This window comes from Centroberyx affinis, unplaced genomic scaffold (assembly GCF_046629955.1).
Source record: "Centroberyx affinis isolate AG114_WGS23_722 - 3 ecotype Tasmania unplaced genomic scaffold, CSIRO-AGI_Caff_v1 ptg000634l_1, whole genome shotgun sequence".
Classification (NCBI taxonomy): domain Eukaryota; kingdom Metazoa; phylum Chordata; class Actinopteri; order Beryciformes; family Berycidae; genus Centroberyx; species Centroberyx affinis.
The window spans coordinates 180002-202880 of record NW_027279260.1 but is presented as its reverse complement, the minus strand read 5'-3'; the positions used below and the strand labels follow the sequence as shown (position 1 = coordinate 202880).

Below are 22879 nucleotides of genomic sequence, written 5' to 3'. Positions count from 1 at the left end.
TTGGCTGCAGGTCACAGCAGTGCTGAACACATCTGTATGCCCTTTTAAGTGCAGATTGAGGTATTGGCTCAGATATGTGTTCTCTCTCTCTGTCTCTCTCTCCCTCTCTCTCTCTCTCAATACAGGAACACAATCACAGATCTTTCATGGTTATAATGGTTGAAATAATACAACTTCTTGTTTATCCTTTCCCTGGTGCAGTTCTGGGCTTCTAAACCGCTATAACAGCACCATCAAGCTCACGACAGTCAATAGCAGTGCCAAATACTGTTCAAAAAGTTGCACAGTTCAACCCTTACAAAATAAATGCAACAGATTCTACTGTAGAGAAAGGTCCCTGGGCCTTGTGCTTACAGTATGACTACGTACTCCCGGCCTTAGAAGATAACAATTTCTCTAACAAACGCTGACTCAAAAAAGCCATAAGATGGAATACACATGTTCAACCATTATCATTCTTCAGGGGGAAAGGACTTTGAGTCGTTTTATAAGGTATCCCATATTACTTGCGAGGAGACGCCCCCAAGGCAAATAAGATTTACTGCCACCACATTTCGTTTGACCTCTCTGTTACAGCAACTAAAGGATGCCGTAACCTCTCCTCATACCAAGAGGCTTCTTTTTAAATCCCATCTTTTCCTTCGCATTAGCCTGTGTTTTCTCATATCCCCGTCAATCCCTGTCAGTAAGCACTCCCTCTCCCTTTGGACTTCTCTTCCACATGCCTTTCTTCTTTCTCTTTTTCTCTCTCTTCTCTTTCTCCATCTCTCTCACCTTTGTATTTCAATAATAACTCTTTCCACTCGTGCATATGTCTCATTACATCTGTTTCTCTCTGGTTTGATCTTTCTCCATCTTTCTCACATTTACAATGCCATAGTAACTCTTTCCACTCAAGAGTGTATTTCTCTTTTTTCTTTCTCTCTTGCTCTTTTTCTCTGTGTTTGATTATTCTAAAAGCTGGGAGAGCTGATGCAGCTGCTAGGCCACGACACCAGCATGCAGTGCATCATGTGTGCAGCCCCTCAGGCAAAGCGAAGGATGTGTGCCATAAATATTTACATCTTAAACTGGACTGCATATTGTGGGGTCACAAGCCTGATCCCATTTACACTGGATTTGGAGATTTGGTGATGCTCTTATCCAGACTACCTGCAACAGCAGAATACATTTAAATTCCACGATTTCCAACATTATAAGCAAATACTCAATAATAATCAATACTAGTGAATGCAAGGGTCAAAGCCACAGCACCCTAGATTATTAATGAAAAAGAGTGGCAATAGTTCTCTCATGAAGAAAATTGCATCATAATCTATCCAAAACAGTGAAGGAATATCCTTCTTTGAAAGTGGTGTGATATGATTATATTTAGTCCTGCAATGGGTTATGGTCCAAAAACATCAGAAACAAAGCCAATGCAATATTTTAGCAGAGATTCTTGGTAGTAGAAACAGATCCTGTTGAAAAAATGCACTGTCTGAGCAGATGTTAGGGCTAAAACGTCCTCAAAATAATTGAGATATGCTTGATTTGGCAATCTTCCTATTCCAATACCATCTCAGAAATGGAAACGATGACCTCATCCCAGGTGAGCTACTTACATCAACAGCACCCCAAGTATTCTCATAGTTTTCAGACACTTCTTGGAGACATATAACATTACTTTTCTTGGACAGAACCCAGATGGTCAAGCTATCAGCTGCTGGGGTTCTTAAATCTGATAAGCTTAACTAATAGCGTAAACAGATAATAGCTTGACCAGTTGTTAATAATTTACTGTCCATCTACAGTATAAATCGTCACTCTTGTTAGTTATAGAATACTCCCCATTTAAGGACAAACAATGCAAGCGCTTTGCTAACTTTGCGACGCTACATGCTGTAACTAAGCTAGCTCTGGCTAATACTGACTAGATAATTGAGCACAGAGAAGAGGCTGAGAGGGAAGTTGACAGTGGGGCCCCTTCCCTGCGGTGACATCACTCAGACCGAGGCCCCCGGGGGACTGACAGGATTTATCACTTTCTCTTTATTGCTGAATGGAGCCCTTGAAGTTTACTGCGCCCTACATTTCTGTCAATGCTGGAGACAGACACAGACAGAGAGGTGATGGGGTCAAAAGGACACTGTTATGATGCACATTAGCTTAGTGGGCTATAGGTTACTGTGGTCTGGAAAAGTAGTTGCCAGTATTACCTATCTTGAAAAGGTTACATCCATGAAATTAAACTGAATTAAAGCTGTACTATGCCACTTTGCACATTGGCAACTCCAAAAAGAAGCAAAAGGTAACTGTTTGAACTTCACTACTTCAGAAATCAATGTAACGTGATGTCAGTAAACTGCACACAACACACTCATGCTTACCAACCTGGCCAGTCTGTGACTGCCAAAGGAGCTGTTGTTTAGGAACAAGTTTTGCATTTCACACTTACGTTTTGATTCGTCAATTCCTGTGGGCGGAGTTTTAAGTCCAATTACTGTCAAATACAAATATTGTGGTCCACAGAGTGATTATAGCCTATAGACAGACTTGTTTGCGGATTGTTCAATGATGACAAATAACCAACTTGAATCATATGCAATTATAAAAACAGTTAAGAATCTAAAATGTAGTATTTTATATTATACATGACACAGGTCTCTCTAGATTTTACCAAACAGACAAGTGAAACACAGCCACAGACTGTTGACAGGAAGGGCCATCTGATGAAATACATAAACGCCAAAGTACTTAATAGAATTTCATGGATCTGGAGGAAATTCCGTCCTAATTCACTTCCAGACATCAAATTATTTGTGCATGCTCACACGCACACGCACACACACACACACACACACACACACACACACACACACACACACACACACAGACACACAGTGACCTGTAGTTCTGTGATGAGAGTGGCGGAACGGAACATTCCAAGCCATGTCCTTACCACGTTTTGATGGTAAACGCCAAAAAACAACCACTGCAAGACCCGCTGAAGAACAATTTTTTCTGTCTCAGACAAGATTGGCAGAACATTATGTCTGTATTTTTTTTAAAATCTAAGTTTATTACTGAACCCTGATGTGCACTAAACAGTATGTGTGCATAGCCCTTCCACATTCTAAATAGTGTTCTTCACTGCCAAGCATAGGATTATTTCTTGGCAGGTTTGCTGGGGTTTGTTTGCTGACACCCCTCCCTTCTATCAGTAACAGTTGCATACTTTTTTCAACATGTCATCAACAGCTGTGGGAGCCTCAAAAAAAATGTCCTCCCAAAAGGCAGATCACGATCAGACGAAAGGCTACAACCTTAATTCGAAGCAAGCACTGTGCTCCGTTTTAAAGAAATAGTCCATTCAAATCACAACTGACCTAATTTCAAGGATAAACGCCTACGTGTTAATCAACATCTTACTATGACTATGTTGTCTTTTAATATCTAAAAGTGCAGGCCTTGCTAAGTTTGAAATGTTTCTAACTTTTAGAGCACACTCAACTGTCAGTGCCGGCAGCAGCACATTTTTTACAATATAAACAAGAGAGAATATGAATCTGGCACTGCAGGGTGAGGTCCTCAGTAGACTCCTAAGCATTACGGCTTTCATACCATCGCTCTATTCAATATAACAGGAGAGGTCAACGCTTTAGATACTATGGCACATCTGTAGTCCATATTGACAACTTGAAGTAGGTGACATCTGAACTTGCCTTACTGCATGTTGTAATGGGGAAAACGACTAGGACAGAAACAAAAGATGGCTTGAACGAATACCTTACAAGATACCCACAAAATTAGCCTTTGTGCTTTTGTTTGTTGTCGGATAAACTAAGAAAAAAAAACAACACATATTGGATCCAAATCACTGATACATTTCCATTGATTTTGCTCAACCTGTTCGTAATTGTTGATTGGTGCCCCAGGAGCCAGATACTGCTGAGTGCACCTTTAAATAGGGAATACAAAACTAATCTTCTTGTGTCTGTCTAAGGTTTCATCCAATAATCACAGTGGAAATTAAGAACAACAACAACCCAGAGCCCAAACACATGCTCTTCCAGAGGAAATTCCAGTTTGACAGGACTTCCTGTGCTGGAGATAGAGCAGTCTGTTGGGGTGTGCAGGGGGGTAGAGACAGAGTAGAGAGAAGCGCTCGCCCTTGATGCGGAACAGAGTTGTGGGATACCCCACCACCGTTGCTTCCAGACCCTTCCAGATTCCCACTGTCGTTTTTTTTCTCTATCTCTAATTGCAGATCCCTTTCTCCTCTCTCCCCAGCTCCTCTCTGTCCTCTTTCGCCTCCTCTCTTCCATCCCTCTTTCCCTCCCACTCTGCTCCACAACTTTTCTTATCTGGCTGTGCTCTTCTGCCCCTTTCAATCCCCCTCTCCTAAACTGCCAACCCACACGACCCAATGACTAAGAGACTGAATGGAGTATGAGATTATGATGAAGTCAACTTTTGCTTATCTCTCTGCCCTCTTCTCCATTTTTCAAACCTATTCCCCTAAACAACCAGGCAACATCAAAGGATGGCTTAGAAACTAGAGGGAATATGAGATTAAGTTGAAATCAAGCCACAAAACCTCTACTTATAGTGCTCTAATTTAGCCTGGGTAAATACAGGCTGGAAGGATGACATGAGAGATGCTGCACAACAATGCTGAAGCTGTGTGAACCTGAGATATTTGTTTGGGTGAAGCTGGCATGGCCGATTAACTGAAGCCTGAGTGGAAAATATAAATAGTTTGTCTATGCACCGCAGCAATTAGAAGGTTATTCTGTAGGGTATTGTTTCTTCAAGAAAACCCATGTGGATTTGCTTTAATCCCAAAGTATATTTACAGAAATACAAAGAACTAGTATTTCATTCATGTGGACATAATTCTGAAGGTAGTGGACTGTAAATAATCTTTCCATCATTTGGAGCTGTTGTTCTTTAGGTTGAAATGTTTCTAACTTTCAGAGCCTGCATAGCTCTGGCAACAGCACATTCCCCACAATATAAACAGTGAAAATAAGAAGCTGGAACAGTAAGGGAATTTGGTGTGTGAATACTGTTATTTGACAAATCTAATTTGAATTAAATACAAGTTATCTGATATTTGAAGTTAACGCTGCCATTTTAACAAACTCCATCTCCCTTAGCCCCTATTCTACAGTAGCAATTTACCCATTTGGTGAAATCATCTATGTTAAATGGTAGCCATGAGTCATTGACTACAAGCAGACATTTCCACATCCCATCGGTCTGGGTTACTGTGAGAAGTGTTTGTTCGGGAACATTGACTGGACATTGCGGCCAGTGGGTTAAGGACAGCACAGACTCACATTGTGTTGAAAGAATGCACCCTTCTCTCTGCTGAATAACTTCCCATAACTTATAACTTTCCATACTGGACATGTTTGAGTCTCTCACATGGAAACGTGAATGAGCAATGTCTATTTCTATGCAACAAACAGTGAACCAATGGAAAAGGGGCTTCTACATTTTGAAATTCCAGTGTCATATTTTTTCTCACTGATCTGCACGATCTTCTCCCAAAAACACATTGTGCTCCTTTATCACTCAGTAACATCACCAAAGTTATTCTTACTAAAAACAAAAAGTTTTTAAGAGTTTTTAAGGTATGTTTGAGATTCTATCACTCTATTTACCCGCAGCTAAATCAACTTATTCTCCACAGCTTGCCAAAGTTTGAGCTAGAATTCCTCTTTTCAACACATTTGATTTACTCTATACTTCACAGCACTCAAAACTTGATGCCGTTCCCAGCTAATACATGTATCTGCTTTGCCGACGATATGAGATTAATTATGAGGGACATTTCAAGAAACGTCATACCCTCTACTAAGATCTGGCACTGTTGCACGGTGAAGACTCCAGCACTGCATGTGTTGGAGTTACTTCGACAAAACCTGACATTTCTCTTCTGAACATAAGCCTCTTGGAGAATGCCCATGTTTGTACTATGGAAAACAATTGTGCGTTCACGAAAATGATACATTTTGCCTGGGATTCTCGGTGCTTCAAGATTGTATTGACTGATTCAACCATCAAACACAGAACAGCAGAGATCCAAGTCTTGATACTGCACCAAGGAATTCCGAAACATGTGGTCCAACTCAGTCAAGGCATCCATCATGCACAACCAACATATGGTAACAGAACATCACTCAAGAAATACACTGTTTCATGTATGTTCCTGACAAACCCCTGATATGGCATGCCTGAGCTAGGTGATAAGGTTTGTAATGCAACTCCTCACACATTTATCACATACAGTGGTTCACCTTGGAAATACAAACTCGAAACCAATCATTCATACGAATATATATATTTTAATTATTGATTATTTTACAGACAGCAGTAAATTGGAATAACATAATCATCCTGGCTGTGTACTGCTCATGCTCCGCTAGAGGAGGACCACCTGGATTCAAAACTACCCCAAGGCATTTCGACATACTTATACGAGGCATTTCACCATTAAGTCAATCAGCTGTCCAACAAGTTGTTAAGGGCCTAAACATAACTTAGGCCACATTGCTGCCCCTTGTCACCCACCGACACCCATGTAGCTACACTTGTTTCACACTCAGCAGTTATAATATACACAACCTAGCTACAACTTAGAATTTAGGTTGGACCACAACCTGCAATTATGGCTGCCAGTCACCATTTTGTGGCATTTAAACAAGTCAGCCTTGTGTTTGAGAATCTGCCAAAGAATACTGTCACATTTCTAACAGGTACTTTATGACTTCATGGAGCCTTCAAAAAGTTACAACTGATTAATGTTGGCTTTACTGATCATTAAGATGGTGTCAAATTTAAAACAAAGCATTCTAGTATTGCATATCAGCCCTTTCTATGCCTTAACCCATTCATACATTCATTGTAATGATGATCATAAACACTGTGAATAATTAACATTAAGACTCTTATTTACTTAATTATACAATTCACCTTAGAGCAACTCTAGCTTAATTCTGCTGAATTATTACCTGGCCTAAAGCACTTCACCAGTTCACCAGAGAGAGAGAGAGAGAGAGAGGTTCCCAGATGGGACATAACATCTCATGAAATTGGAGGATTTAAAGCAATTACGGCAGCCTTTGAAATGGTCACCAGGGGAGAGAAAGAGAACATGCTCATAGGGAGCGCTACATTATACTAAGACCTGCCAACCTACAGTGGATAAGCTCCACAGGGCAAAAGTCCTCCTGATCTCCTGAAAAACCACAACCAGCTGTATCAACACTCCTACACTGTAAAGACAAACTGCACTGTGCATCAGCAACGACTCAAAAGCATCTTAACACAAAGGTTGTATTTCAGTATGTTCAGAGATAGACAATACATTATAATTGTTGATACAGATACTTTGTGCTTAACTAAGTGTTGGCCAATAACAAATAACAATCATTACCTTCATGAACATGTAATACTTAGACTATTAGAGAGGAGATTGGAGAGATCTACATCCTTTTATGTGTGGAAAAAGGCAGATAATCAAACAAAATTGCTTTGATTTCTGACATGTTACAGGTTACATGAAGATAGAATAGCACGAAACCCAGCCCATTCTGTGTTTAGGATCTTGCAGTGAAGCACATAGTTTCCAACCTTGTCCTGTCATCCAGTGCTCCCAACATGGATAGGCTGAGTGGATCACAGGGCAGATTCCCATGTAGGTGCCAATCAAGCACCAGGAAACGTGTCAGGAGGAGCCGTAATTGCACGGTCTCCAAACAAATAGTTGCTTTAACTTGAAACCGCAGAGGTAAGAAGTGTGAGGACACACTGTAGGAGATATGATACTCCCACAAGCCGTGTAGGCAAGCCATGAGCCAGTAACCTCCACATCTTTCCATGCTCAAGTCGCCCTAAAGTAATACTGACACACCGTGTCTTACATCAGCCATTTAACTTCCTCGCCTTCCAGCTACCTCCAAGGCTAAGCCTCATTTTAATATTCTCCCAATACTGCCAAAGCGACTATTTTAACATCTGGAAGTCATCCCCCCACCCCAAGCCTCCATTTGCTGACTGCAATAATTTGGTTTATAAGTAGTTCCCATGGAGCAATCCTCGCGGGCACAGGCCGCATTAAAAATCTATCAGCTCCATCGTCTGTGCCATCAAGTCATCACAGGTTCACTGCCATAGGCTATCACGTCAGAAAACTGATAACATTTTGTGTTTTTGGTTGGAGTCTCTCAAAGGTGTAACCCAAGACAATGTACGATCTGGTGAGGTTTTTCCCCCCAACTTTAGAAGAAAAGAGGCGTGTAATCAAGTCATAGCTCAAAAATGCAGCATGTGTTTCTAATCAGACCCGTCTGTGGACCTGGTTGAATTCACATGTTTGGACATTTCAGCTTTGGTAGAAAACAGCCCATTTGTTGCGATGTCAGTGATGTGGCAACAACAACTGGAACCAATTTGGGAGTTAGAGTGACCTCATGTAGGCCTGTTGATTTGGAATACCAATTCTTTTCTTTCTGGTCGCGTGTTCTTCTGAGAGAGAAAAACGTCTGGAGTTGACTTGGGTTTTGGTCGTAACGAATATCAAAAATCTGGAGATGAACGAAAATGTGACTCTGTAAAACCAGTGCTTACTTCAGTTTGTAAACAAAGACTAAAATGCCCCCAACTTTGAGTGTTAAGTGTCTTTGATGTATGGTACTAAGTGGCAACTTTGAAGATGTTTTACAGCTATGTCAGCGACTGGGAGGGGTTATGCTCAAACACACACACACACACACACACACACACACACACACACACACACACACACACACGCACACACATGCGCACACACAACATGATTTCTCTCTCTCTGGCTGAAACACTGGGCACAGACTCCTGGTTTTTGTTACTAGTCAGTGACCTATTGCCAGTTTTTTTTCTTCATGTTCAGAAACCTAAACCTTACTCCAAATTTTATTTGCACACTACAGCTCCTTCCAAAACAAGTTGTACTTTCTGGGCCATTGAAGGGTCTACCTTTACCTGGAAGTCTATGCTGGCAGTGGGGCTTCAAAATGTGAGCTAAACGCCAGCTCCTTGTTTCCAATTCTGCGAGCAAACTTTCCGCACATGTGCAAGCATATGACATTCATCCAAAACTGTATAACTGTATTAACCGGAATTTTCAACATTTGCTCTAAACATGTTTCCAGTCATCAAAGCGCCATATTGGACTGAAATCCCACCACAGTCTGGCCCCTCAGAAATCTTGCCAGTAACCTTGCTGCCCTCACCACAAATTTTTGCTGACTTTTTTGTATTTTTCAGAAGAGATAAATATTACCATTATGCTGCAAGTTTTCTGAGACAGTGTGTCTGCTTGCAATTACGTAGTTTCATCAACATTCAACCACACTCAATTTGAAGTCACAATTTTCCATATAAAAGTCCCAATTAAATGGAGCAACATTGGTAATTGTAGCCCTTGGCATATGCAATACTCCTATGCTTGTCCAAGTTTCAAATACTCTAAGTACTTAAAGTTTCACTTGAAATTTTTGAGAACTGTTTTTTTCAGATGTACAAAATATGATGCTGAAATGTCGGGTGTGTCTCATGTTCTTCTACTGCCTCTTACGGCTGGTTATCTTTTCTGAATGCCTTTTTTCAAGTGGCAAATATATATGTAAAGTTGGAATGTAAAATTCCTAACCCTAACCCCATAACTCTTAACTGCACATTAAAAAAACATTCCATACCACAAAATGTGCTCACTGTGTGGAACAGACCCGGTAGCCCACTCAACCACACACAAAGGACATTGTCTCAAAAGCATTGGTGAACCATATTTTCCCTTACTCTACACAAAAACCATCAACTTTCCACTGTTTTTATTTGGCTGAAATGCAATCTCCTCACCGACCGCTATTCCATGGAAATGGGACTGCAAGACCACTGTGCTGTTTCACATGAACAAATATGGACAGAGACAGTTCCCTGACGAGGGTGGATAAGCTAATTACAACGGAGCCTGTCAGAGCTTTAGACCTACTCTGAAAAACATAAACTAACTCAGAGCCTTTCTCGCACTTGAAATCATAACATCAGCATGTTGTGGAACTTGGAAAAGTTGTATTTCAAGGTTGGGGTAAAGTATTCCTTATCAAGCTTAATCACTGCCCATGTAATTCAAAGCAAGTGAAACTATAGAACTACACCACTACCTTCTTTGTCAGATAATGGCACCGATATCACTGTTAAATTATTTCTTCAACATTGTTAATGTGAGCACATACATGAAACATGCTTTGGGCCCTTTGCTGCATTCACCACAGGGTGGCGCTCTCTTGGATGCCCACACTATTGCAAATCAGTTCCTGCTCTATGTGAAACTTAACTAAAAGAGAAAAGCATACCCATAATAATTAATAACATAGTGAAAGAAAAGCAAAGGTTACCCAGAGGGAACAGAGAAAACAAACAATAGAGCCTGTGCTGTATTGCTAAACTCCACACTTCTCCACGTCAGGGGCCCCTAAACTGAACTTTCCAACGCTCATAACCTGCTCGTAGCTCGTAGCTCATGACATCATCAAACAACACTGCCCCTTGACATCACAAGAGATCAAACACTCTAGTAAAAGAAAAAAGGAGGGGAAACAGCTCAACTAAAACAAGGACACTCAGGTATTCCACCGTGCGCCGTGTCTCAGTGACTCAGAGAACCCAACAGCATCTCTGCTTCTCCTCACATCTGCCCTGAATTAACATGCAGGCTGTGTTCCCTCAAAGACGCGTGAGCCCTGGTGTTGAAATGCTTTCTGCAGATGTACAATGCAGTCGAGGGGGGGGAATGGATGGTGGTAACACTTGGTGAAGGTTACAGCGTGGTGGAGAGGTGCAGGAGAAATACAAGCCGCTAAGGTGCTCACTCCCCTCCTCTGCACATTTTTGGTGCCTGAGGGTGACATCACTGGCAATCACTGACAGATGTCCACAGTGCCGTTTCCTGACTAGTGGGGCTTGTTTGCCAATTGAAGATAATCCACACTAGAGCTGCTCTCATCTCTTTTAAATCTTCCCTAAGCTGGAAAGAGTCCTCAATGACCAAGTAAGGTTTGTCTCAGTCGTTCCAACCAGAAATCTATCTTACATGTTCCATGCAGTCATTATGATTTCAGCTGCTATCCATTAGAAAACAGGGGAAATCTTAACAAGGTAATAGAACAAATCAAGTTGTCATGTACAGGGAGAATTCGCTTTTGCCACAACAAATCCAACAGAAGAATGAGGGAAATAATATCTGTTCCAGTTCATCTAAAATAACTTTCCTTAGTGAACAATACACTTAAAAGACAGTTGCCACAGTTAATTGATTTAACTCCACTGGCCAAAAGGGAATATGCCAAACTTACAGAAATACACAAGCACAAGCAGATGTGCAACAAGTTAATGTTCAGTCTACTCAGTGAGCAACCTTCAGTCACCTTAACACAGTATACCAAACAACAATTAGGTGTTAAAATAAACAGAAGAGGGGTTTACTTACCACTGTTCCCGTCTTGGCATTTAACAATCAAAACCTGAACGACCGAGACCGCCAGAAATAGGAAAATCCTTAAATGCACAAAGCTCATCATGTCTATAAGAAAGACATGAGCCTCCCTTGTGTGCAAAGCAGGGGGAAAAGGGATGAAAAGGAAAGAAAAATGCTCAGGTTATCACTGCAGCACCATGAATACAAGAGTGCCTCTCCTTGTAAGCAGCAAGCAGACCCAGCCCAGACTGCGTGAGTGCTTTTTTGTGTAGTTACAGCTTTAAATGAGAAGAATGCTGGCGAGCCTAATTTTCCTCCCCCTTTTGTCAGCCCTCTCCCATAACCATCCTCTCACAGGCTTTTGTGGCTGTGGGAGAACTACACCCATGTTCACAAGTTCTCATACTTTCCAGTGATTCTTTCTGCTTGTTTAGTTAGCTCAAAAGTTAATAACCTTAATTCTTGAGTTGGGGCAAATGATGACAGGCAACAGATAAGGAAAAAACAACTTTCTTTGTTTTAAGCTATCACTGATTTTCTTTTCTTCAGAGGTGGTTGCTAAGCAAGATCATAAAAGTGCTGCTTTATTGCAGTCTCTGGGGCACCAAACATAGCAGGGAGCTGAGAATCCCTTTTTATTGGGCAATCAAAAGTAAGAATAGAGTTTATTATCTTATTGTCTTTTGATGAGAAATATGAGACGTACAACACCTGAAATAATGCCAATTAAGAACGATTGCTTGTTGACTTGTTTGTTCTTTGCTAACAGTAATCAATGACATTTCTTTGTACAGGACTGTCCTGAGGAATAAGTGCAGCATCAAAAAAGGAAAGAGAGTTGAAAGGAAAATTGAAACTGTGGGACAGACACGGTGGGTGGTCATGATAGTAGGTGGTCATGATGGGGAATCCTGGGTGTAAATTTAGAGAGAAATCTGAGGTCGACACCTCTTGTCTTATGGCATGGACATGGAATCTGCTTAGAATGCCAAAACCATTTTGACATCTTGCGAGAGTGCAATATTTAGCTTAACTAAGAGCAATATAAACTTAATTAGACCTGCTTCTATGTTAGATGCATATCGTGTCTGATTTTAAATTTCCCAATCTAACAAAAACATACCATATGTGAGATAAAAGTTTCAACAAACATCTCTAACATTTCCCTGCCATTATTGACACAGAATCTGCCACCCGCCAACAATATACATGAATTATGGGGCAAGATTAAGCACCTAATTTGACCCAGTCTCTGCCAAACGAGAACACTTGGAAAAAAAAAATTCTCCCACAAGAGATGGAGGAATCTGCAGTAGTTCAGTTCTGTAAGTCACTGAAACGGCTCATGAAGAAGCCATTGATCAATCAGTGGGAAATTATAAATGCAAGAGAGAAAAATTGCATAAGGGCTCTCCAAGGAGCAATGTTTCAATGGTCCATCCAGTTGTGGTGAATCTTGATTAGGAGCAAAAGGCTCTGCAGACAATCATTACAATGTTACCAACAATTTGCACTAATGCTGGATGGACTGTGGACAATAAACCATGGGAATGTGTCCAATGCCTTCCCCTATTAAACACAAAACAATAAAGATGTCACACAAATATCCTTTACTTTCACACTAGGTCACAGGTGCCATCTGTTGCTTTTGAAGTGGACATTTTGCATCCCTCTTAGTAATCATTTGGGTGAATTTAATTTAACCCAAAAGAGTGCAAGGCCAACCGTAATAACAACCCATAATGTAACCATGACATCAGTTTTGAAGTGATAGTATGATTGTTCAGGCATTTGTATTCAGCTGTAAATTATAGATCAACTGACAAATATTTCTTCTCACCTCTGATCAGTAAGCTGTGCACAGCTTTAACGTTAAGGTGCGACTAAGCCATGAAGGGGAATAAATCTGTCCTCCAAGTATGTCTTTGAAGTCTATTTGCAAAGTCAACCAATGTATGAAAAATAAATAATAATAGCTATATTCACTTCTATTCAACTAAGTAAAGTGACACCAAGTTTTGTTGTCTAGTCTTTCTGTCACACATTACTGGACCGTATGACAGGAAACAGCTGTGTACCATGTTCTCAAGGTGCTAAAAGCATCAGGTGATTTGCTTTCCATCAGACAGGGATGAGGGGTGTGGGGGTGGGGGGTAGAGAGAGTACAGCAGAACTAATGAGAAAGACAGCTGTTTTCTTGTAGCCCTGCCCACAAACTAAGTGGCCTCCAGCCAGTTCAGAGTCTCTCTGCTACAAGACTCACAAGAAGCAACAGTTGTATTTTCTCTGGAAGAAGGGCAGAATAAAGGAAACATCGGGGCATTGGTAACACTGCCAGTTGCAGCCAGATTGCCAAAGATTGGGTCATTATAGAGAAAGTTGCCAAAGGGAGGGTAGGTGCTCTGGGAATCGATTTGAATGAATCATAGTTTGTCCCCTGCCTGTCTGTGCACAACCTGGGGTTGAAACAGCCTTGTTGGAAAGTAAATGATATTACTCTGCAGTCCATTTCAGTGTGCCTGTTCCCATTGGGAAAGCCTGCATTTATTTGTTTAGTAGTTTATTTAACACTTTCTACAAGTTGTGTCTGCAGACAAAATGTTTCAGTGCAGATTTAAAACCTGCTGAGTACATTCAGGATATCCAAGACATATTTTGAGCAATCGTGACAGCCTCAGCAAAGAACGCTATTGTACTTGTGATGAGAACAGTTGTGAAAGAAACTGCAGAATGGGCAAAAACTAAGCAATAATTGGAAATGCTAGTGAAAAATGTTGAACTTTGAGTTGCACCAGAGGGACAGAGAATGCCTGATTTATGCCACGGTTTCCTTTGCCTGGGCTGTTGCCAGTTACAATCAAGTACTGACTAGTCCTCATTTCTCCTCCTTTGTTTATAAGGCCATGGCATAAACAAGGAACATGATATTGGGATGGAAGACTTGAGGGAGATCTTTCTCAAGCATGTGCGCCTCAAGTGGTACATTAACCTGAGCCACTCTCCAACCTGAATGCTGTGTTCTGTTTTTTGTCCCACAGTACTTCAGATCATGGTTTGGTAGTATGAGCATATAAACAACTTCATATACTAATTAATGGACTCATGCACTCAGCTGACCACAAATCCTTCAGACAATGATCCATGTAACTCAGTTTATAACTCAGTGTTTTAATTTTGTTAGAACTAAATTGAAGTGTTACATTCATAGTTAAAAGCAGCAGAGGTTGCATACTTTTCGGTGATATATGCAACTTGCTGCAAATGATCTGTATTAATTATACAACTGCAGATACCTTGGCTTTTAAAAAAACAACAACAACTGAAAACTGACCTAATATTGATCTTAATCTGAAGGTTTCACATGCACTACTTCTAGGTCTTGGATAATCCCTTACTTTGTCTGATAAGCAGCAGATCAATCCACAGCCCCTGGTTTCATTTTACATAAAGGCACAGAGTCATTAACCAATGTCAAACACTAAAATTATGCTGTCATCACTTACAGTAATACATATGAAAAAATGGAAGGATTTTTTAGATGTAGATCTCAGGAGTCTTGGAGATAATTATGAACCACTGCTTCCTGCCTTTATAATGTATCAAAAATGCCTTTGCCCTTTCCTTGGCAGGACTGTAAACTTGAAATCTTGGTTCAGACTGAATGAAATGTTATGCCAGATAGGGTGCAGGGCTACAGGTCAAAGCAAACCTGTGAATGCAAGTGTGGCCAGCGGGGCGGAGACTGAGCATTGGTCGGGAGGCGGACCCTCTCCCTCTATATCTGTGTGTGTCACAGGGAGAAGAAAAAACACATAGAAAAAAAAATATAGGCTATAGTTCGAGGCAACATTTTACTACACATGCACACCATAGACCCCATGCCCTCATTTTGATTAATTTGAGTGCATAAGATCGTCCATTATCTCGGTTCATTTGTGCCCTCACATTATTCTGTGAGCACAATTTCATAATTCATGCAGTCATAACACATGCCCACAATGTAATAATTTATGTGTTATGGCTTATGTGGAAACAAGCATGTAAGAAACAATTAATGAGGATAATGAGAGCTTGAGGGATGTTACAGAATTTATAGTTGAACAGTCGCAAGGATTTGGACCAAGTCTCTGAGAAGCTGCACTGGCTCTGTATTGTGTGCACGTTTTATATCTATTCGCACACATTTTATGCAACTCAAGCACACATTTTTTTTTTTCCCTACAGTAGGGCCACTCCTGGGCTGTGTATGTTTCAGGAGATGCTGGAAGAGCAAAGGCTATAGAAACTGTGGCTTATATCCCCGAAAAGGGACCAATGACTTATTTATAGCTTGTTGGACTCAGCTGAACTGACTGAAGCACTGATGGTGCATGTTTTGTGTTGGTTACAGTTCTGTTATGCTTTGGTGCTGAAATAAAAGATGCACAGGCAAGAATCAGACCACTCATCTGCACTGTTCTTCCTGGCAAAATGTTGCCACATCAAGTTTGAGGGTGTTCAGAGTTTTGGGATGCAGAGTGTTTGTTTTTGATCTAAAGACTTTTTTCAGGCAAGACATACTGTAGAAGGAAGTAGTTTACAAGAACTCTGCTAGGATACAACTTGCATCCATCCTTCATCTCACTCCTCCCACTCCTCCCAAATACTCTGACTCCTCCTATTAGCAAATACTTTCCATAGTAATGAGGAGGACTGCCTTTACAGTGAGATGCTATCCAATAATTGCCAACCCAAAACCTCAGTATTAACCAACATCTAGGGTTCTACATCACTCCATCTAAATCACTCTGTCATATTTTACAGCATAGCGAATGCCCCATTTTTCAAAGCTACCATCTTATCTTCTATCCCTCTGATGTAATGAATGCCAAATGTACCTAGCCATATTGGATGACATCAGCAGCTAAATGTTCACAGCCTTAATGTTGAACACAGTCAGTTAACCATTTTAATTACCTAAAAATGTGGAGAAAAGTTGAATACAAGTCGGAACTCGTTCTAATACATGATGATGAAATGCATGTGTTTTTCTACAAAGCGACACAAAAGCTCTAAAGAATATCCTCCATATAACAGCTGTACATCCTATGCCCCTTTTCCAGACACACTGGGTTCACATGGATCAAATGTTATAGACGGGCATGGGGGGCTTCGGTGGTAGGGGCCCAAATAACCTTAGCTTGGGACATGAACAGAGAATGGAAATAATTAGCAGTGTCTAAGTCTCCAAGGCTACGCCTGCCAAAATATTGCAATAAACAGTTTCTGTAGCCAGAGCTCCCACACCATCAGAAAGCGCACTATTCCTCAGTCCTAGCAGCCAGCCACAACCAAGAACTAGCATTATTTCCACCCAGGATTTTTAAAGATCACATTTTAATCCACAAGATAGAGTTTCTTTTGACTCCTGTTGCTTCCCTGTAAACCAAGCTATTGGGTTGGACAGGGAGAATGTGTGAGCAGATGGAATGCACATGTAGCCTATTGTAAAAGGCAGTATGTCCATGTTGTGTCCCGGAATATATGATGCTGTCAAACGATAACACAGGGAATGAGAAGGAATGTTTTTATGACCCAAATGTTTGTAAGCATTTGACACAGCTGCACTATAATGTCTAAGAGAAGAAATGTGTTCAGTTTCATTGCAGTACAACAAAAGGCACTAAAAGTTATCTTAAAGTTGGTATGTTAAATTGATCTCCTATTTGTATTTTGATAATCTATTTTGGATTTTGATCCTCATAATCCAAATTTGCTTCAATCATACAAAACCATCGTTATGGCTACGTTCACACTACAGGTGGAAGTAGCCCAAATCTTTTTGACTATATGTGAAACCAGATATGATTTTTTCAGAGCAGTGTGAACACCAAAAAACACATGGAATCTGATCATTTTCATTCAGATTTGGGCCACGTTTGTATGTAGTCCTAGATCTGCTATGTAGTCCTAGATCTGATACACGGCACTGTGTTTTGTCCTGAAAAGATGGAAGACAATAACAATGATGAAGGAGAGATTGTGAGGTGTCATTTTAACATTAATGACTGGACCACAATTTCACCAGGTTTCATGATGTCTCCCAAATATGACATCATTTGTGGCTCATTTCACGGTAGAGGTCTGTTCATATACTGATGTTGGACATGGGTTACTTTTCAAACATGAATGAGAACAGTTAAGACAAAAAAAAATGTATCTGAGTAACAAGTCAGAATTGAGCATTAAGGCCTGTAATGTGAACGTAGCCTTTGCGGCATAGGAAATGAGGCTCTCCTGGAAGCCTTGATCGGACTGGCAGAAGGCCTCTTCAGAATTCTCCACGGCAATGTAAGCCATGAGCGGACTTCCTACAGAGGAAAAACCTCCCCTGTGCTATCTCCTACTTGTACCGCAACAATCCTCCCACAGCTCAAAACTAAGCCTCTGCCATAAGAAATAGTTCCACACATGATGGAGCTCTTACTGCCAAGGGTATGATGACTTTCCCGTCTTTCCTAACGTGCAGTTTCATGGTCTTGGCTCATCTGCTAAACTCATCTACACCCCCCTTTCACCCAGAAGACATTTGAGGCCAATAAAATAGAGACAATAACAGGACATAACCTGTTATTTTCTTTGATGGAGGAGTGTAATGTGTAAAAAGTGTAAAGGTACTTCTGTTTTAATTCCGTGTTTGGTATCCCAGGTAACAACTTTCCACCATAGTTTTGAGAGGGAGTCCACAAATGAGATAACAACAAGTAAGACACATTTTCCTGTTCTCGTGTGAAAACCTCATAACTCCAATTGTGGTGATTTTCACATTTCTACTTCAATTGAATTTCGCTATGAGTTGAGAAAATTCTATAACCCTTGGACTTTTGAAACCATTTCAAACCCCACTGGAAAAACTGCATGGCGGTCAAGCTAAAAACAAGGCTGTTTTCCTTAGTTCCTGAAAAGGATATTGGAGATATGAGGTTTTCACCCAACAGTGACGATATTCCAATCTGATCCCTGACACAAAGAAAACAAATAAAACAACTACAAGATTTCAAGAACTATAAGAATTCAAATAACAGTTACACATTATAGCACAGCCACAGCGCTGTTTTGAACAATCCAGATTTACAAAACAGCAGTGCTGCTCAAATCATTTTGTTGATGGTAAAACAGAAATTCCAGAGGACTGCAAGCTGCGCTGATACTGTGGTGCTGGTGTTGTAAATCTGTGCTGCTGAAACTTCAGCCACTTGCATGTCTGTGCTGTTCTGTACAAATGACATAATATCATTGTTGTAATATCAACAACAATCAAACATGCCATTGCAAACCACCATTAGACCAAGATCCGCCCTCCTGATTCAGGGTGCTTCTCCCCTATTTTTCAACTGTGGATTCATGAAAACAGAGAGAGAGGAAGATTACATTCAGAAATGCTATACTTTGATGTTTCATTATTACGTAAACAGGCAAGGCCATAGTAGATTGAATGCAGGAGCCACCAGGGCTTAGTAAATATTACCTGAACATTACCTTTTATTTAAAAAAAAACAAACTTCCAGGCTGTTGATATTAATCTTCCATGATTCACACATGAATTATATGAAAAAATGATTAACACTTTTATTATTGTCATGAAAACAATCTGTGGTTTCCTTTGTAATTTATTGATTGATTAAATTATTTTCTAACCTAATTAGCTGGCTTTGATCATGTAATCCAAAACCCATCTGGACCGCAGAGGGCCATGTTGTTTTTAGCATGAGGCACATTTCCGTTAGGCATGAGTGAGGGAAGCCCTGTAACCTACACTAGGGGCCTTCAGTGCCCACATATGAACACCTTATGCTGCAGTGAACCCAAGGTTGACTTCCAGTCCCCCAAAGAGAAATGAATTACTTCCTCTGTCTTTCCTGCTGAACTTTTGATGCTAGATCAGAGCATCCTGAAGAAAGGAGGCCAAAGGAAGGCTTAGCAGTGAGTGAATCATCAGAATATTCTCAAATTGACTGTAAAATATGACAGTTTGATCTCTTGTATCTATAAGTAATTTATTATTATTAGTCAGTTATTTGGATTTAATTTTTACTACAAACTCAAATTTTGAGGAAATGAATAAAATATGCTAAAATACATTTAAAAATGCATATTTATCTCACATACCATCAATATTTGTAATAAAAAAATCTATCAATCCATGTGAAGGTTGACAAAAAATTCTCCAGTTCATACTGTAGTTTCACTGTTAACGCCTAAGGCTATCGTTATTTGGGGTTGAACATAAATTAGGAAATATTTCTTAAAATTAATGAAAAAATTTAAAATTGTCTCCTTGCAAATTTGTCTTCATGAGCCAGTGTAATGAATTTGTCCAGATTTTCCCAGCTGAGGATTTAAACTGACAACCGACTGGTCACAAGCACGCATCTAAAACTTTTAGGCTACTGCTCCCCATCTGAACTTGCAGGGGATGTGGCCCTCTGACCTAAAGCCTGACCCTGTATTCCCTGCCCCGTTCTCATTTCTCCTCACAGCAGCAGTAGTGACTTTGTAATGGCGATGAATGGTCTTGAGTAGAGCGCTGAGGAGCTGCCAGAACAAGCCCCAACAAACTTCTCAAACAGACCGACCACTAGCTCTGTCAGGTGACAAACGAGGAAACAAAGCCAAAACACAACAGTCATCTGTCACAGTCTCAGACAGGCTCATGCAGGGGGGAGAGCAGGCAATCAGGGTAAGGGATTTCCTTGCTAATGTGGGAGGACTAACATGAAACGTGAGCAGAAGATCTTATTTATTGCAAAAGATTTATTTCAATTTCCTAGATGGAGAATGTTATAAAAGCAGAGATGCATTGCCTGGTGCATGTCAGTATCTGGGCATATATCATCGAGTCGTATGCTGTAAATCATCATTGCGACCGCATATTTATGATCATTGAGCAATGATGAGGAAACCTGCCTTCTAACAGCAAAGTGAACCAGGAGTACTAGTGTGCTTTGTATGTAGGCAAAATCTGTTATACTGAACCAATATGAAGAAACAAAGAAATATATTTAAACAAGGTGATTTTAGTAGGATCTTATGGTAGGGCCCCTACAACCTGATAGGGTCAAAAAGCATCAATCAATCATCAATCAATCAATCATCAACTTACTGACTCTAATCCTGACTTTCTGATCTATCACAGTGTGTGATGCATATATTGATTACTCCCCCAATAAAATATGCCTCAAAACAGAAAAATTTGGTCTTGTTCGGGTAAAGGGGCTTCATTACCTCCGTTTCCGATCTTCTGACTTTGCTTTGTGTTTCATTGAGGAGCGACCAATAGCACAGCACATAAAAATATACCTGTACTTTGTCTCTTTTAATTAACAGGGACAACTGGAGCCCTTATTTCTAATAGGAAAGCATCACTCAAAAATGAGTGGTATAAATGCTTTCAGAATTGCATCGCTTAACGCCTAACCACATGTACAATTGGTTTTACATGGTTGTGGGGAAATGATTTGCACCTTGTGGAAAATGTGAGGAGAGCTGAGACCACTGAGCATGACTCATTGGCCAGCTATCTTGGAGGGGGATGGAAGTCCTGCCTTTGAATGCCGGACTCAGACATTTGTTTACTTTCCAGACAGAGGAGTTGAGAGGCACCAGAAAGGGAAAATGGTGGGCAGAAACATTACTTGTACAGTTCAGTGTTACAAGTAATAGAGTTTGATGCTCACAATATTCCTAGAATTAGTATTATTTGTTGGGATATTGTGGGATCTTTTAAAATAGTCTATTTTCTGGGACAACTGAAGAGGATAGATTGAAAATAAATGTATTTACTGTAAAAACATACCTAAACTTACATAGCCTTTAATTTCATCTCAGAATTGTGATGCTGGACGGTTCTCATGAGGCCTGGGAAACTTTTTTGTTTCAAATGGTGGTTTGCCTCTGTGGGTGAAGGTCTCATGAGAGCATGGCTAGTCAGAGTATCCTTGTGTTGTCTGAAACAGAGACATGATGCATGGCTCATATTTGAAGAGCATCAGACTGGGAAATTATGACTACCTCTCTGGTTTCAGGAACTCATCCAAATCTTTGGTGAGATGTGCTCACCAGCGCTCACTGTGAACGGCCATGAGGGAACGTTTTTAATTCTATTTGCAAGGACAAACTTTATGTGCATCTTACCAAATATATAATCTATAACCTAAATAAATTACAAATTGAATTACAAAGTAAAAATACTAAACAAAAAAAGGAGAAAGCATTTACACCTATTTCTGACAAACACTCAAATCTAAAATGGTCATATATTATAGGGAACTGTAATTTTAAGAATTTAAGAATTGATAATCCAATAGAAGCTTTTTCTTTTAACTTCTCATGTAACAACTATTCTAACATTAAAGGTCCTATGTTGTGTAAAACAGGATTCCCCTTGCCCTTTGATTATAAAGGTGTTGGTTGTGCTATCTAAACATCGTGAAATTATCAAAATGCACGGTAGCCAACTAAATCCACACAATCCATAATAGAAAACCGAGCCTCTAAACAGGCTGTTTGGACTTTGTGGCGTCACAAAGGTTCGCTCATTATCATTTTTGTAAGAAACAATAGGCTTTCTAAGTGTTTTGTTTTTTTCAAAGCAGTTGAGCGGTTGTCATTGTGAATTTACCGGAGAGTTTTCCCTACCTGTAGCTGCCGGGCTGTGATGTCTCATGTTTCACTCTGGAAATGGTTAGCCAATCAGAACAGAGGGGTCGTTAATATTAATGAGCCTTAAGGACATAGCAACAGAAACAGCCTGTTCTTGGTCAGGCTCAGAGAGATGCTGGAAAATTAACATCCAAAAATGGATTGAGAGTGTTTTTGGTACATGACACCACACAAACAGCTTTTAATGGACCTCAAGACATAAAATAAAACACTGGAAAGTGGGACTTTTAATGAGAAACACATAATAAAAGTTATTTTGTAAGCCATTGCAACGTGCTTATTCTCTGGTCATTCTCGTATTCACAATGCAATGATTTTTCAGTTTAATGAATAGTTATGTTAACCATTACTGCATTTGTGGACATATCCTACTGAAACAAATACATAACTGTTGTGAATTTTTGTGCAATGCAATATAAGGGTTTTTTCTGGTGTTTTTAGAATTTCAGCAATAGATTACAAGGACATAAAAGCAGTATAAACAGTTTAATTCAGCGAAGCCGTAACTGTTGTTTCAGCCAAAATATGCTACTAAAAGCTTTTCACAGGGAACAGGACTGAACTTGCATGTTTGTGAGTGCTGGAGAGGTTTTATATAGGCTTAAAGCATTTTGCATGTCCTTCGGGCTTGCAACGGGGCTGTCAAACTGTTTGGAAACTAGCAGGCAACTT

At 40.2% G+C, this 22879-nt stretch overlaps 1 protein-coding gene across 1 annotated transcript in view; it reads right to left on the bottom strand.

The window, feature by feature from the left end:
• col5a2a (collagen, type V, alpha 2a) overlaps positions 1 to 11745 on the bottom strand; it is a 45132-nt gene extending 33387 nt beyond the window's left edge. Inside the window, exon 1 of the mRNA XM_071518782.1 lies at positions 11519 to 11745. Within this exon, the coding sequence (XP_071374883.1) occupies positions 11519 to 11609 (91 nt within the window). The 5' untranslated portion in view covers positions 11610 to 11745. The remainder of the gene's footprint in view (positions 1 to 11518) is intronic.
• Between the last annotated feature and the right edge of the window lie 11134 nt (positions 11746 to 22879).